The sequence below is a fragment of the Hippopotamus amphibius genome, chromosome X, assembly GCF_030028045.1.
Source record: "Hippopotamus amphibius kiboko isolate mHipAmp2 chromosome X, mHipAmp2.hap2, whole genome shotgun sequence".
In the NCBI taxonomy this organism is placed as follows: domain Eukaryota; kingdom Metazoa; phylum Chordata; class Mammalia; order Artiodactyla; family Hippopotamidae; genus Hippopotamus; species Hippopotamus amphibius.
In genome coordinates, this window is record NC_080203.1 from 20,561,672 (window position 1) to 20,577,997 (window position 16,326).

Genomic DNA, 16,326 nt, shown 5'->3' on the forward strand with positions numbered 1-16,326 from the left:
ATGTTGTTATGGGTACACAGTGGACAGTGAAGGCAGTTTCCACACTGAATACCATCCAACAGCTTGAAAATGTGGAGTCCACAGTCATATAACTGTGTTAGATATGACAGATTTCCTGAACTAAGACATATCCTATGTGTCAGCCATGATTAGCCTGCTGACTAGATAGTACTAAGGTTCTGATTTCTCTTTCGCATGCAGAAATGCAAACAGAAAACCGTTTTTCTCTGTGACTTTAAACTCTTCACCTCTCTTTTGTATGTGTCTAGGTACATTAAGCAGGCAGCACTGTAGTCTCAGTCATCTCTTATTCCATTCCAAATACATTTTGGAGACTGTGTTTTTAATATGACATTGTTTTAAGATCCCATTGTCATATTGCCTTAAAATTTTTGTTCATCCTATATATGAAAAAATAGTAACTCTGAAGTAATCATTTGAGAAGGCTGAACATGTATAAGGACTCTGTCTGGTTTTAAAGCATTAGCTAAGTAACTATCCCAGAAGCTGTTTATCTGTTGTTAATCTTTATGATTATCACATGCTTTACTAAAAGAACTTAAATTTTTTCCAACTTTTGTAAAAACAATCTCTTGAGTTTTTTGCAGCTTCCTGGTTATTTTGCTTTTTCTATTGGCCAGGAAAGCATTCTATATAGAAACAAATTCAATCTTAACTTACTTCCAAGTAACTGAAAAACATTTTAAATTGTCTTTTTTATTTTAGAGAGTTTTTTAAAAAATATTTTATTTATTTATTTAGGCTGCACCGAGTCTTAGCTATGGCATGTATGTGGGATCTAGTTCCCTGACCAGGGATTGAACCCAGGCCGCCTGCATTGAGAGTGCAGAGTCTTACTCCCTGGACCCCCAGGGAAATCCCCCATTATTGTCTGTTTTTATTCTGCTAGTACCCACTAGAGGGAGGATGTTTTTCCAGCTTTATTGAGATTTATTTGGCATATAGCATGGTGTAAGTTTAAGGTATGCAGTGTGTTGATTTGATACAAGTATATATTGGGAAATGATTACCACAATAAAGTTAGTTAACACTTCTGTCACCTCACATAATTACTCCTTTTGTGGCAAGAACATTTTAAGACTTACTCTCTTAGCAACTGTCAGGTATATAATACAATTTTGTTCACTATAGTCACAGTGCTGTATATTAGATTCCCAGAACGTATTCATCTTATAACTGGAAGTTTGTACCCTTTTGACAACATCTCCCCATTTTCCCCACCCCCAGTCCCTGGTAACCTTCATTCTACTCTGTTTCTATGAGTTTGGCTTTTTTAGATTCCTCATATCAATGAAATTACACAGTATTTGTCTTTCACTGTCTGGCTCTCAAGGTACATGCATGTTGCCAAAAAAGGGCAGGATTTCCTTCTTTCTCATGGCTGAATAATATTCCATTGTATATATTTTGGAATATTGTCTTATTTTTCAAAGAGGCCTTAGAGGTAGTCTTGATAAATGCCTCTTTCTTGGGTAAATAACAGATGTAACCATGGCAGTGTTTCATGTGAAGCATGGTATCAGCAAGTGGCATAAACATAGAAAATGCTGACTTGTAATAACAGCTCTAATCAGGCTCCTTGTGTGGCCTTGAGCAAGTCATGAGAATCCTACTACCTCTGTTTCCCTTCATATAAGAACAAGCAGCAGTACTTTGTAGGACTATTGCTTGTGGTTTACTACAAGGATTTTGTAAATATCGGGGTCATTTAATGCTGAAAATCCTGTTAAGTCCATTAAGAGTGCTATATACATTCAATTCCCCAAAGAAATGATTCATTCAACAAACATTTATTGAAACCTATTACTTCTGAGGCACAGGGCTAAGTACTGCACAGAATACAAAGTTATGGAAGGTATGGTCCCTGCCTAACCTCTTAGTATGAAGCTGCTTGTGTTATGTGCCATAAGCCAGGTACCACTAAAAGAGTCCAAGAGGGGAGGCAGGGGCTGGGATTACATCCAGCCGTGGTGGTTAAAGAAGTAGTTATGGGAGAGGTACCATGTGAGATTTTCTTGGAAAGAGAGATAGGAAGACATTCCAAGCCAAAAGGATAACCTAAGCAAAGACAGAGAGGAAAAACTGTAGTGTGGATTTGGGGAGTCGAGTGTTAAGTCAGCCTGGCTGAAGCATAGAGCTTGTGTTGGTAGAGGAGTAGCCTTAAAAGGAGATGAGGAGTTTGAACTTGATTTTGTAGCCCTGAGAAATCTGACAGTTTTTAAGTAGAGAAATGGCATCATCAGTCTATGTAAGATGAATGGATAGAACAAAAGAGACTGACAACAGGGGTGTCTCTTAGAAAGCTACTATTGAAGCTTAGAAAGCTTCATATTGAAGGTATGAAATGATAAGAATTTGAATTGGGGGTGGCAGTGGGAAGGAAAAGCCAGTGATGGAGTTGAGACGCTGCTCAAGTCAACATAGTTAATTAAGAGGGGGTTGAAATTCTACCTCCACCTACTGCTATTGTGTTCACCTTAATATCCGATTCATTGAATTTGAAATGAAGATTTGTCATACTTTTTTTTTTCTTTTTGGTTTCACATGAGATGGTGTCTTGTTTACCACCACAGCTTTTGTGCCTAGCACACATAGTACATACTAGGAGCTTGAAAAGTGTTCATTGAATGAAACATGAGCTTATTGAATCACTTTGACAGAAGGAGAACCAATATGGGCTCCCTTGCAAGGTGCCTAATCATCTCTCCACCTGCATTTGTCCTTCTACTCTCAGTTCAGTTTTTACCTAAATATGAATGAAAATTGTATATACCCACATGCTGACTTTCCTCACTTAACCACATTTTAACCTAGATTTGATGGCCTGCAGGTTGCTGGGTTTTTTTTGCGAATTTAATTCTGTCCCTTAGCATTAAAGAAATGCTCATTGGCCAAATGCCTTGGATGCTCTCCAAATGTAGCATTTTGAGTATTTTTACCCTCTGTGGATTTTTTTTTAATAAAAATTTATTTTTTAGAGCAGCTTAGGTTTACAATAAAATTAGACGACAGGTACAGAGATTTCTCATATACCCCGGCCCCCACACATGCATAGCCTCCCCATTATCAACATCAATCCCCAGAAGGGTACATTTTTTCATCAAGGATAAACCCACATTGACAATCGTCACCACCCAAAGTCCATAGTTTACCTAAGGGTTCACTCTTGATGTACATTTTATAGGTTTGGACAAATACATGATGACACATCTACTATTGTAATATCATACGAGTATCTTCACTGCTCGGAAAGTCCTCTGTGCTCAGCCTATTCATCTCTTTCCCTTCCTTACCTCCCACCCCCAGCAACTGTTACCTATTATTTTAAAGTAATTATTGTGATAATCTAGTAATATTCAAGCATTATTTTTTGCCTTAAAATGTTTGAAATTGAATTTTACAGCAAATGGCTAGCTTGCAAATAAAGTATTCTTGGAAGCATGATTAGTGCTAATGAGGTCCTGCTGAGGCAAGTGCAAGGTCATAATCTGCAGAAAAGGGTTTTGTGTAAAAGGTGAGGGCCTAATCCAATAAAAAATATATTTAAAGTTTAATCAGTAACGATTGCTCTGAATGTACAGTGATATTTAAAAAGTCCGAAGAGTTTGAGCATAGAAAGGCAAAGAAAAATTCTTATCGAGAGAGCTTGTACATTGACACTTTAAAATAAACTTACCTAGCTATCTACTTTTTAAAAGAAATGGGAAAATAATAAGAAATGGACAAGTAATTTCAAGATGGAGTTTTAAAAAAGGATTTCTAGGCTTATGAGCTGTACCTCGGTATTTTTGCAGTCAGCTCAATCGCTTATACCTTCTCCATCTTCCTCTCCATTCTACATAGTGATTTCTGTTTTTCAGGACAGACATCCTGAGGTCTTGGGTGCCATCCTTAGTAATCGAGATATGATTCAGGCCTGGGCAACTGACTCTACTTCAAAAATAAGAAAAGTACCTGGAACATTTTAGAGAAATGTTTCAACAAAGAAGAAAACTTAAAATGGTTTTAAGTATTTAGCAGTATTCGGCTGATGTCATTAAATAGTTTACAATAATATCCATAATTGTGACTTGCATATTTTAATAGGCAACTGACAGCTAAGACAAAACTAAGACTCTGTTTTACTCTTCCCAAGTTGTCAAGGCCTCGCTCTGGTGGCACATGACATTTACTCTGCCTATGAAATATTAGTGATAAAATGTATTTAATCATATTTCACTATTCCTCCCCCAAATCTTCTATTCTCCCACTAGAGAAACACATAAGGGGAAAAAATGACATTACTTCCATGTCAGAGATTGTAGAGAAAAAAAAGAGAGAAAGTTGGAGACACCTATTGAGAAAGGCTTTTCATTCTGAAATACTTCAGCTCCAATAATAATGTATTTGAAACAAAACCAGAATGAAAATGTAATGAATAAAATAACATACTAATGAAAGGGGGGGTGATAAAGAAAGTGAGACTCCCCCAGAGAGAGAATTATTTGTGCCATTTTTATCACACATTATGAACTCCATTGTAAACTCCTTGGCTTTCCTTGAAGTAAAAATGAAGAGCTGTGATTACGGCTCAGAGACATCTCATTCTCCCCATCAAATATCCCCTCCTCCTCAATAGCACCTCTAGACCCCTAGTTTAGTCATCTTTGATTTCTACCCCATAATGTTAAGGGCTAGAGCCCCTCTCAGCCACAGTCCTCAGGCCTCTGCAGTTGCTGGAGAGATAAGATATGTAAACTCCTTGTGGGCAGGTTGCCTGCCCTATTCTTTGTGTCTTCAATAGTATCCAGCAGTCTTTTTACAGAGAGGTGCTTATTAACCAGTGTACTTTCTTTTATCAAGCAATACGAACAATGCAATTCAATATATTTTCCTCTTTACAATGGTTGCCAGAAAGCTCAGAGCTACATTTAGGGCCCAGCTGAAGCGATTAACCTTATTTAGCTTTTTGAAGTTTTTGATGTAATCATCACCACCTTCCCCATTATATCACGCTTACTCTTTAGGTCCATGATAATGGTATTTTTAGAAATGTGTCTTTCTTATAAGTTATTTCCAAGCCTTTTTGGAAGAATGTAGTTGTATAACTAGTGAGAGAGCAAGGGAAGGGGCTAATTCTATTTCTGAATTTCTTATTTGCAGCTTATTAAGCTATTTGAGTGTTTTTCAGTTAGATATGTCAGTGTATTGCAAGCATTACGGTATTGCAGACTGGGGGCTTCGGATTTAAATAGGCTGCCAGTGACATTCAGAAGTAAACTGAGTACTGCTGAGACTACTCTTAATCAGAAAGGAAAGAATAATGAATACTCGAAACTCCTTAGCCAGGTATTTGTTCACAATGAAAAGGAGAAAGTGTTGTATGGGATGTCCTGTTTCTTTACTGCATCACTGCAGGGTACAACGGATGAACTTTGTATTTTGGTGCTTGCTTTGAGGTTTGGGAGTCTATCAATACTTCACCTTTTGGTTATTCATGTTGAAATGCTGTGGTCAACATTGAGTTGTTTGCTTATTTGATGTGAAAAGTATTTCCCTCCTTTGAGCTTGTCTTTTTTCCAGATATCTTTTTTGGGGGGTGAGGATAAGAGGTAGTGCTTTCAAGTGAGGGTGGTTTCTACAGTGAGTAAAGGGTATTAATTTATTGGAGAGCAGAGGAGAATTTACTAGAGAATTCTTTATCTGCTTAAATTTGGGTACATAGCAAACATTTCAAAAAGCACTCTGGGGAGATTTGTAGAGCAAATGTAGGCAACATGTCATACAGAGCTTTTATATACTTACCTTTATAACTAATTGCACTACTTTGTAAACAGAAAATGAATGTGTTTCTTAGGAGTAGTAGAACAGAATCTTGAGGAGTCCAATCCTTTTTTTTTGCATGACCTGGACTGGCCTTCTTTTATACGACTGCTCACATCATTACTGAGGTCAGAGATGTGGAATTGAGATATCAAAATCCCTTCAATATGACCTTTTAGAAACTGAATTATCAGCAACATAAGAAAATGCTTAGTACACAGGTGAATCTACTGTTGGATAAGACCACATTCCCATAGCGTTGGGAAAGCCTTGTTGGCTGACTAGCGCACCAGCTTCACCTGGGAACTTGTTAGAAATGTAAATTCTTGGGCCCCACCCAGAACTGCTGAATCAGAAACTTTGAAGGCAGATCTGACAGTCTGCTTTAAAAAGCCCTCCTGGCGGTTCTGATGAACACTTAAGTTTGAGGACCACTGGTTTAGAGAAAACCCTAACAGTTCAGGAGAGTATCAACTAAGGATAATGTTTCTCAGTTTCAGAATTCTCAGCACTCTGTATTACTCCCTCAATGCTTTTTCTTTTGTTTTTGTTTTTTTCCATTTTTTTTCAAATGGTTTCATTCTTGGCTTATTGTTTATATTAAGATCTGGTGGAAAGAAAATGACATCTGTTCTGGAAGATATATATCTTTGGGAAACTTATTACACCTCTCTCCCCAAGGAGCACCACAATGCTTATTAGCTAAGATAAGGCTCTGAGACATACTGCACGAAAGAGCAGTTTACTTCTGTTACACTCAACACTTCTCAGAATTCTTTCACCACAGAACCCTGTTTTTGTGGAGCACATAGAAACTTCCCATGGAATATCTCACTGCAGATAGTTGGGCAAGAATAACAATGGTGTCTAAATGCATAAAACCAAAAAGAAAAAAGATTATTTCAATCATTTGTCTATTGTAACCCTTTGGAAGGATTAGTGACTTTTTTATACCCCCAAAGCTCTATTGTAGGTGTTGCTAGCTGCCACAAATGGACTTTCAAAGTTTTATATGCAGCAAGTGTGGGGACAAAAAGGGCTTACATACGTATATAACATATGTAATATATATTATTAGTTCTTTACAATAGAAATATATATTCAATATAATATTCAGTATAATAAGAATATTCAATATATAAGTATATATGTTCAAATGTGTTTCACATTTATATGGCTCAATCTTAGCTTCTAAGCAGTTGGGCCTATTAAGATGAAAACATAAGAAAAATGAAAAACGGTTGAAATATTTAGAAACAGTTTTATAATGAGATTCATTTTTATTATTTTACCAACTTATATAAATAATATTTGAAATCTCTTTAATTACTTGTTAGTATTTTAAACACCATTAACATTTCCTCTTATAGCCTGAAGCTTGCTTTGCTTTATCCTCCTAACTTACCAGGAAAAAATGACTTCCCTGGTTTCTTTTTGTCATTTTAATATGTGTTGTAAATAAAATATAAGTATATTAAAATACATTAAAATATGAAAAGTACCAACCAAAAAATGTGATGCTACCAACTTTTTCATATAATAGAAATTACTCTGAATGTTTTATTCATTATGATTCTAAAGTGAATTTTCATCATGTGAGATCTTAAAGTAAGAAGTTTCTGATAGAAAAGTGCCTCTTGACTAAATAAACTGGTCTTCTAAGTAGGCACTGGCTTATTGCCAATTGTGCAGGGAGCAATAATTCCTTTCTCTTTTCAGTTATTTGCAAGGCCTGGATCTGCTTCTTTATCCTCTGCTCTTTCACCTATCATTACCACTGAGCTGTGGGAGCAGCAACTCTATAACAATGTCCAGTTCTAAGAAGAGACTGTCCTTGGTTCTTTAACATTGTATATAAATTCCCTCCCTAGGCACATGATAATTTATATTACTCACAAAACCAAGGATTCTCATATAATAATGCATTATCTTTTGTGGGGAGGTAAAATGGTAAAACATTATGTGTAATCTATTGCATTTTTTATACTTAATTCTCAGCAACAATTTTAGTTCTGTTATAATGAACTAATAAAGAAAATAAATATTTTTTCACTGATTTTACTTCCAAAGCATACTAAATTTTACTTTTTCCCATTATTCTTTCAAAGTACTTATGAAATATGTAGGGGCAGGAATTATTCCTAAAAAAACTGATTAACAGAATTGGAAAATAATTTAGCCATGAACTAAAGGTAATTAGAATCCAGGACACTTAAATCCCAGTTTAGCCCTCTTCCTGATAAAATGCTATATTCATATTTAGTAAAATACTGCATTCATATTAAAAATTTGGATTTATTCCTGCTTTACCTCGGAATAAATGTATTAGAAGTCAGCGTATGAACTGCCTGTGACCTGATTCCAAACAGTTGATTCATTTCAACATTGGATTTATTTATCATTATTATTTTCCCCATCAAATTGTCTTTAAAAGTATAAGTACCCTTTTGGATTCTACATGTTCAATTGTCTAGTCACTTATATAAGATTTGGATTCCCTACTGTATCATCAGCAAATATCTAGAACATTTTGTCTTTTAATTTTAAAAGCTGTGGAAAAACCTAAAGGATGTTAGATTGAATAGAATTGATATGTTTACATCATGTTTATATGTTTACCTGATGCATTTACATGTTGATTTGTATTTGAAGTCTTTAGTCTTATTTTGTGAATAATATTTACTTAACCAAAAATAAGTTGACAATATAGAAAAGAAAATAAATAAACATAACTCTTGCTCACAGGCAGAGTTGAAGCACTGAAAAAGTCAAACCCTAGTTCCCAGGCCCACAAATCATCACCCCATGTTACATCATCTCACAGTTGATACATGCTCTGGTCATTTAGGTCAGGTCCCTGCTAAAACTGAGCTTTTGGTGGTGTAGTCTTTTGTGAGGTGGAATGTGTGGTGTGTGTGAATTCTTATTTGTCTGTATTTTTTTGTGGAATGAAATGCTTCAGAAGAACAGTGGGTACTTTTTTGTGATAAAGTTGATCTTTTGTCATTATTTGGGATTTTCTCTGCTTTGTCATAGTGTTGAACCTCCAGCACCCAGACATTTATGGTCTGAGTAAACCTGCTTCTAAATGGCACTGCCGTGGGTTTTTTTTTTTAAGATTCTTCTTTTCGAGTGGTGGTAATAATAGTCACAAAAGGCACACAACCAACCCTTCCACTGAGCCCCACTACCATCTGTTCTGTATGTCCATGGGGTTTTGCAGGACTGTTACTTTTGTCAGGCCATAGTCATTTGTGCTTAAACTCTTATAACCTGACTCCTGATTCCAGGACACTGCTTCTCCCAGACCAACTGGCAAAATTCTGTTGGGCAAACATTTGCTAAAAAGCCGTGCTAAGAGATGAGATATTTGTATTAATTGTTCTGCTTTGGTTAGGATTAAAGACTTAATAATGCGTTCAAAGCACTTTGAACAGTGCCCAGCACATGGTAAATACACAGTAAAGTTATTCAGGTGGATGTAGTATAAAAAAGTTGGACATTCAGTTACCTTGTCTTATTCGTTTTCAAGTCACCCAAGATCCCCAAATACTTAACAAAATAGCCCACTTGGCATACATTTATCTATGAAATAGTTTCTGGACATGCCTAACAGCCAGTTGGTATGCAACCTTTATTATAATCTTAGAGGGAAAATAGTGACCCAAACATTAGAAATATTTGGACGAGCTCATTCCTCAGTTTAGCACATCAAGGTGTTGTGAGGCATTAGTGTTCTGGTTAGGAATGTGAGCTGCAGACTCAGAGCACCTGAGTTCCAAATCCCAGCTCTGGGACATTAGTTCTATTACCTCGCGCATGTTTCTTCACCTCTCTGTGCCTCCGTTCTTCAGTAAAACACTGACTTCCTAGGGTTATATGTTGAAGGTTACATGAGGTAATGCATGTAAAGCATTTTGAATAGAGTCTGCCGCATGGTAAATATAAAGTCAGCGCAAACCCAATCACAGTGTTCAAAAAAAAATCCCTCAAATGAGTTGCGTCATTATGTCTACTTTCTTGATATTAATGGAAAATATAATTTTACAAGGGCCTCAACCTGGTCTCTCAATGTGTGTCAATCATCACATGCCAAGTAACATGAGCTAAATCTATAGATACAATTATTCTGTAGCCCACTCATAAATGGTCAGAATAAGTTCACATCTGAGGGGTCATTTGACCTTATATACCAGAGTCTAGTATATGAAGTCAATGTAAAACATGAAACAAAATAAAACCAATTAAATGCTCCAGTTATCTTTAGTAGAAAAATACATGTAAAATATTGGCACACTGATGTTTTACATGGCCTAGTTTATTTTGCTGTATCACTTGATCAAATATTTTTCTAGAATGGAATTTGATTTACCTTGTATAAGAGACACATAAACTGGACTCTTTTTTTGTTTGTTTCAGAGAGACATTTTCTGAAGTTTTCTAATTTTATTCTGATTTTCAGGGAAGGCACAATGAAGCTAGAGAGTTGTTTTATTTTTCCCTCACCGGAAAAGGATTCCCCTAATTAAAAGGCTGTGACTAGACCTTAGAAACCTTGCTGTGCTTAATATAGAGGGTTTATGTTTTTAAGAAACCCTGCATCCTTACAAGCATACTTACTGTTCTCCCAATAACTCTTGTTCTAGCTGGTTAAACTGACTGGTGGAGTACAATTCATAGATTTTTAAAACTAATTAACTTTTGCTGTCCTTTGCTTTACTTTGTTTTAGATTTGGAGATAGGCATTCTTTGGCAGAGGTCATATTTCAACTTCTCTGTAAAGATATGACAGTTATGGTTGAGGGATTGATTTATTTTAAAACATAAAACTTCCACTTATCATTTTATCTTCTGTAAACAACCCCATTTCTAGTTACACTGTTTGTGGATGTTTAGTTCTTTAAATACCAGGAACAGTTTCATCATCATCAAATATTAACTGCTCACTGAAAGCAGAAGGTGAATTTAACAAGGTTGTTATATTTACTGTTAGACTGAGAGAGGATCACTTTAAAACACTTTTTTTTTACAAACTAGTCTTGGTAGTTTCATCTAGAACTTTGTCGGTTCTGTTCACATCTCCGAAATACATTTTGGATGAAACAATATATTTGGTAGATATTCAGGCCAGGAAGGATAGATCTTTATTTTTAAAAGAGAAAGAATTTATATCAATAAATTGCTTGTTTTTGTGTCAGAACAAAAACAAACAGCAACTTGGCCTAATAAAGAATCACTTGGCTAAAAAAACCCACCCCACTTTATTTAAATACACAATGCATTTGGAGTTTGGAATTTTCCTTGGAGATTTGTCTGATACTCTAAAATGCCTACAGTTTTAATAACGAGTGAGCATAAAGGTTTCAATAAGGCTTTTGGTGATAAAAATATATTATCATTAACAAAATGTAGTCTTAGTTCATGCCTCAATGTATTTTAATGGCAGTCCATGTCACCAAGTAAACCTTTCTGCTTGGAAATTGCATATTTGCTATTAGTTTGGTAGTTGGGTAGGAGTGTGAGAAAAATGCTTAAAGTGGATACATTTGGCTCTGTTTGGCGTTTGAAACATGATTTCTACTTATGAATTTAGCAATACCCTGCAAACAACCATTTGGTATCATGCTTTTAAATTTCTTTATCTGAAAGAAAACTTATGTTTAGCAAAAAAAGGACTGATTTTCATCTCTGTGCCTCTAATTTCAAAAATGCAGCAGTAAATCAATAACTGTATCTGCCCTTTGTATAACCTCTGGGTGCAGGGGTACGTGGCTGGCTCTAGAGATGTAATTATTTAATGTATTCTTAGCAGCATACTGAGCTCTGCAAAGACAAATTTAAATCTAAACAATAATCAGTGCCTTTCTCACCTTTTACTCCCCTTAAGTTTGCAAGATATTTGTCTACATTTAATTCTTCTTTGAAACTTTCTTTTTTTTACTTAGAGACAGGAAATTTAACTTTGCCAAGTGGAAACCACAAGGTTTAAGTTTAGTGCACAACTAAGACCCTTAGGAATTGGAGGGATTGCCAAATACCTTCTTACTTCCCAAGTTTTAGTGCCGTTAAAACTCACTTGAGACCCTTAAGTCATGGAAAATCTAAGGTAACTGGCATGGTTTCAAGGGATAGAAGTCACAATGTAGGAAAGCCAGTTAGAGAAGGCTTGAAGTTGTGATTTCAGAAGTTGCCTGACTGAAGCATTCAAAGAAAAGAAGAAAGCCCTGGCAGCCATTTGGAAAGCTCTGGCAGAACTTACAGCTTTGTCCAGGGGTGCTGGGAAGCTGATTATGGGATCTTTCTCTGTAGCCATCATAGGAAAAATCTCCATCTTGTTAGCTGTGCAGAGATCAAGTATGGGCAGAAACGTTCAATGTCATTTCAACGGACGATCCAGTTCCTTGGAGTTCAGTGTATGTCACGGGGCTTGCTTTGAGCTTTAGTAGGACGGAGTTGAATTAACTCAGTATTTTCATAAGGATTCTCTAATGAGATATGTTAAAAGGTGTTCTATGAAAAGGAAAAAAAAGAGGGATGGTGTCTGTGATTGAACTGTGTTCCTGAGTTAACAAAAGTCAGCAGGTTTCTTTACTGTAGGATATGTGAGAGAGGACCTTTACCATGCCCAGGTGGACTGTTAATCTCCAAGAGAGGAATAGAGTGGTGCCATTCCTTACAAGTATTTCACCAGGAAGCTCAGTTTCCTGAGGCTCCTCTCTTGGGAATAGTGGTCTGTGGCACACAGACTGAATGATCTCTAAGAGCCTTTCCAGCTTTACTATTTAATGTTTCAATGACATGTTGTCTATAAACATGTAAGCTTCCCCAGTGAAGTATGATTTCATTCTTTCTGACCTTACTAATTCTGACTCTGATAATTCCAACAAAGGAGACTGCAATCTTAACAAAAAATAAATTCAGGGCTGTGTCTAGTAACTGATTCCTAAATGTTCACCATTGCCACTTTTCTGATATACCTGTTCTGTTATGTGGGGCTATTACAGATTGCTATTTTCCCTGAATATATTGTTTTGTTTATTGGAATTAACCCCTCTACATCTCCCTGTCTTTTAATATGAGTAATCAAGGGTTGACTTAAAAAGACATCTATGCAAATAATGGCTATTCTTGCCATTTTTTTTGCATGTTTTGAATATGTATCTACATCGGTCTTATGTGTGCACGTAGAAACTTGATGCTTAAGCAGATGTTTTCCTGGGCTTTACTGGATGACTTTCGCTTGAATTTGAGTATGCCACTGACAGGACTGAAGAAATTAAAGTTAACCTGCCCTCCTCTCCCTCCGCCCCGCTAACACAAACCTTAAAAACATAAAAGCCTCATCTTCCTGTAATAATTCATATGTTCAAAAACTTTATATAAATTTAGAATCAGGAGTTCGTCATGATGGTCACTCATCATGCCCCCCCATCCTAGTTTAAAGGAGGAGCTCCAGCAGGCAGGCATCAAAGTCATTTGAATATACAGTTGCGCCACGGTGGTTGGGAAAGTGGAGTGGCTGACTGGGTAGGGAGCCGTGTGAAGCTTTTGGTGGGAGGAGCCAGGGAATAAAAAATTGCTTTCTCCAACAGTCAACTTCCTTAAATTCCTTGCAGCTGGTCAGGTAAGCTGGGGCTGAGAGTGCCTTCTGCTTTGCTCCGGGCAACTGAAGGCCTAGTAGAGCCTGGGCTGATTCCATGGAGGGGGCTGCTTATGACTTTAAGGTAAAGGGAGGAAAGTGGGTTTTGGAGGATTTGACTTAGCTCAACTCACCAGGGTGGAAAAATAGATAGGGAGTGGGTTGCCAGATAATATTTTGTATGGGGTGTACTTATCCTAAAAAATTAGTCCTTGTTTATGTGAAATTCAAATTTGATTGGGAGTCCTGTGTTTTCATTTGATAAATCTGACAACCCTAGATAGGATCCCAGGCAGAAGCCCTAGCCGGGAAGAAAGGGTGCAAGCAGCTGGTGTCCTTTTTGTCCTGGTTCTAAATTGCCGTGGTTAGTGACTGGGTGTGGTGTCCAGAAAAGGAAGCTGAGGGAACCCTGAGAGCCAGAGATTTGACTGCCTAAGGGCTGAGGGAGACACCCCTTTATGTTGTTTCGTAAGGAAGCCTGTGTAGTAAGTAGCCTCTTGAAGTTGCATGATTTTCTGTGTATTTGATTTCTTGGAGTAACAAATTCAATGTCATTCTTTTTTTCTTTCCTTTTTTTCTGTATTTTAATAACATTTTACGTTGGCAGCCATCAACGACTTTAAAGACAGCTTCCATGAATACTTAGCATCGGAAACGGCCTTCTGACTTTTGGTAACTCAGCACCAGTGTGCTTCAATTGTCTTTGGGTTTTAATTTGATTCTGGTTGGCTATTTTGTAAACAGAGATGATACATTCCTGAGGAGCGTATTATTGAACAGATATCCAGTTAATATTTTTCTCAAGCAATTGAATGAATTTGATTAGACCAGAGGGGAAAAATTGGGGAGTGGGCAGGAAGCAGATCTGGGGTATTGGGGAGGCAGGCTTGTTTTCACTATGAACAGCAACTATGATTTTTGGTGTTATTTGCTTTTCAAAAAAATTTCAAGCTCATGATAGTTTGAAAATAAATGTTTAATGTGAATGCAGCTGAACATGGGTCTTAAAGCACAGCAGGAACATTTTTCTTATAAAGTGTCAGTATATGCAGTAAAGATGCCCAAGAAGGCCCCACCCAATGTGATTATCCTAAAGCCTTGTATTCCACCTTTGTTTAAGTAGCTTCAGGGAATTTGATTTGCAGCTGGTTAGAGAAATGCAGGGTGGGGATGGAAGAGTTGGAGAAGGCAGTTTATTCTAAGCTAACCCTAGAAATTCAGTGCTCCCCTCGTGCAGGACCAGGTGCTTATTAAATATGAATCTGCCGCAGGTTCCTTTATTCAGCTCTGTGGGGGCCCTATATCCTGGGGGTTCTTGTGACCACAGACCCCTGGGAATTAGACCAGGGCTTGTGTCTGTGCCTCATGGGTTCCTAACATTTCTGATTCAGTTATACTGAATTACCAGGATTTTTCAGCCATGATTGTCACCGACACCTCAGAGTATATATTCATAGAAAAAAATTGTTACGAATTAGCTGTTTTCTGGACCTGAATAGAATAACGGTTCATTTGAAACAGAAAACCAGGAACAGCCTTAGTCATGTGTTGGCTCTTGTCCTCTTCTTGGAGGAATAAGAAAGAACTTGGGAAAGGAAATAGCAAGAGAAGCAATTAGGCTTCTAAGGCAGTCTTAGTGTGATGCCCTATAAAATTATTCTCACAGAGTTTATCCATTCATCCAGCAAACTTTTATGGAGTGGTCACTATTAGCCAGGCACAGAAACAGCCCTGGAGGTTCAAAGATGAGGAAGATACAGTCCTGCCTTTAGACAAACTCAAAGTCGAATGGGGAGATAGGCATGCAAACAATTTATCAATGTACACAGTGATAAGTGCTGTGATAAAACGGAGTACAAGATGCAGCTGGAGGCATGAACAAGGGAGCGATAAATGGGAGTGGGGGTGGGAAGATGGGTTCAGCAAAATCTTCACAGAGAAAGAGTCATTTGAACTGAAAATCCATATTGGGTAGTGAGAGTCTGGAAACTTGGCTTCTGTCCTTACTGAGCTGCTTGTTAATTAGGACAAGCCACCTCATCAATTTGGCCTTCACTTTCTCTGTAAGATAAAGGTGCAGGAGATGTTCCTTAAAATTCGGTTCAGCCCTAAATGTTCCTATTCTGGTAATCAGGTTATTTTAGTGGGCTGTTGCAGAGAACAAGGCTGTGATTGTTGAGCCTACTCCTCCCTTCATCTTTTGGAGGTCACCATTTGAACGCTTTCTTGAGGCAGATAGGCAAGAAAATTCTTCTGCCCTCCTCCCAGCTTCTTAACCTATTCAGACTTGCTGTCTGGTTTGCACCAAAGACATTGCCCTGAATATGTGTGTATGGGATGTCAAGAAAGCAGAATTCATTAGTTTGGAATTAGCAGAGGCAACCTATTACATATAGAATGGATAAACAATAAGGTCCTACTGTATAGCACAGAGAACTATATTCAGTGTCCTATGATAAACCATAATGGAAAAGAATATGAAAAAGAATGTATACATATATGTATAACTGAATCACTTTGCTGTACAGCAGAAATTAACACATTATAAATCAACTATACTTCAATAAAATAAATTTTTAAAAAAGGAAAGCAGAGTTCAGCAGAGATGCACTTCTGACTGCAATGGGGGGAGTGCTTGGCTGGCTCTCTCCATGGTGGGGGGTGAGGTCCCATGTTCGGCCTCATTAATTTTGCCTTTAGTATACTCAGGAAGTGGTTTATTAAAGGCTTTTTTTTTAAAGATTTTTTGTCTGCATCCCAAATTTAAATTAAAAGTTGTATGCAAGATTTTAAGGATGCTTTTTGTACATATATACCAATAGTCATAGATGGTTCAATACTGGAGGATATCCATTTTTATAAAG

General features: G+C 37.1%; 1 protein-coding gene across 11 annotated transcripts in view; it reads left to right on the top strand.

Annotated features, from left to right (window-relative positions):
- MBNL3 (muscleblind like splicing regulator 3) overlaps positions 1–16,326 on the top strand; it is a 243,423-nt gene that overhangs the window by 62,647 nt on the left and 164,450 nt on the right. Inside the window, exon 1 of one of the 11 annotated variants that reach the window (XM_057717472.1) lies at positions 13,521–13,547. The exons of the other annotated variants lie outside the window; for them this stretch is intronic. Coding sequence (XP_057573455.1) covers positions 13,521–13,547 — 27 coding nt within the window. Of the gene's footprint in view, positions 1–13,520; positions 13,548–16,326 lie in introns of those variants that run through there. 11 annotated transcript variants of the gene reach the window in all.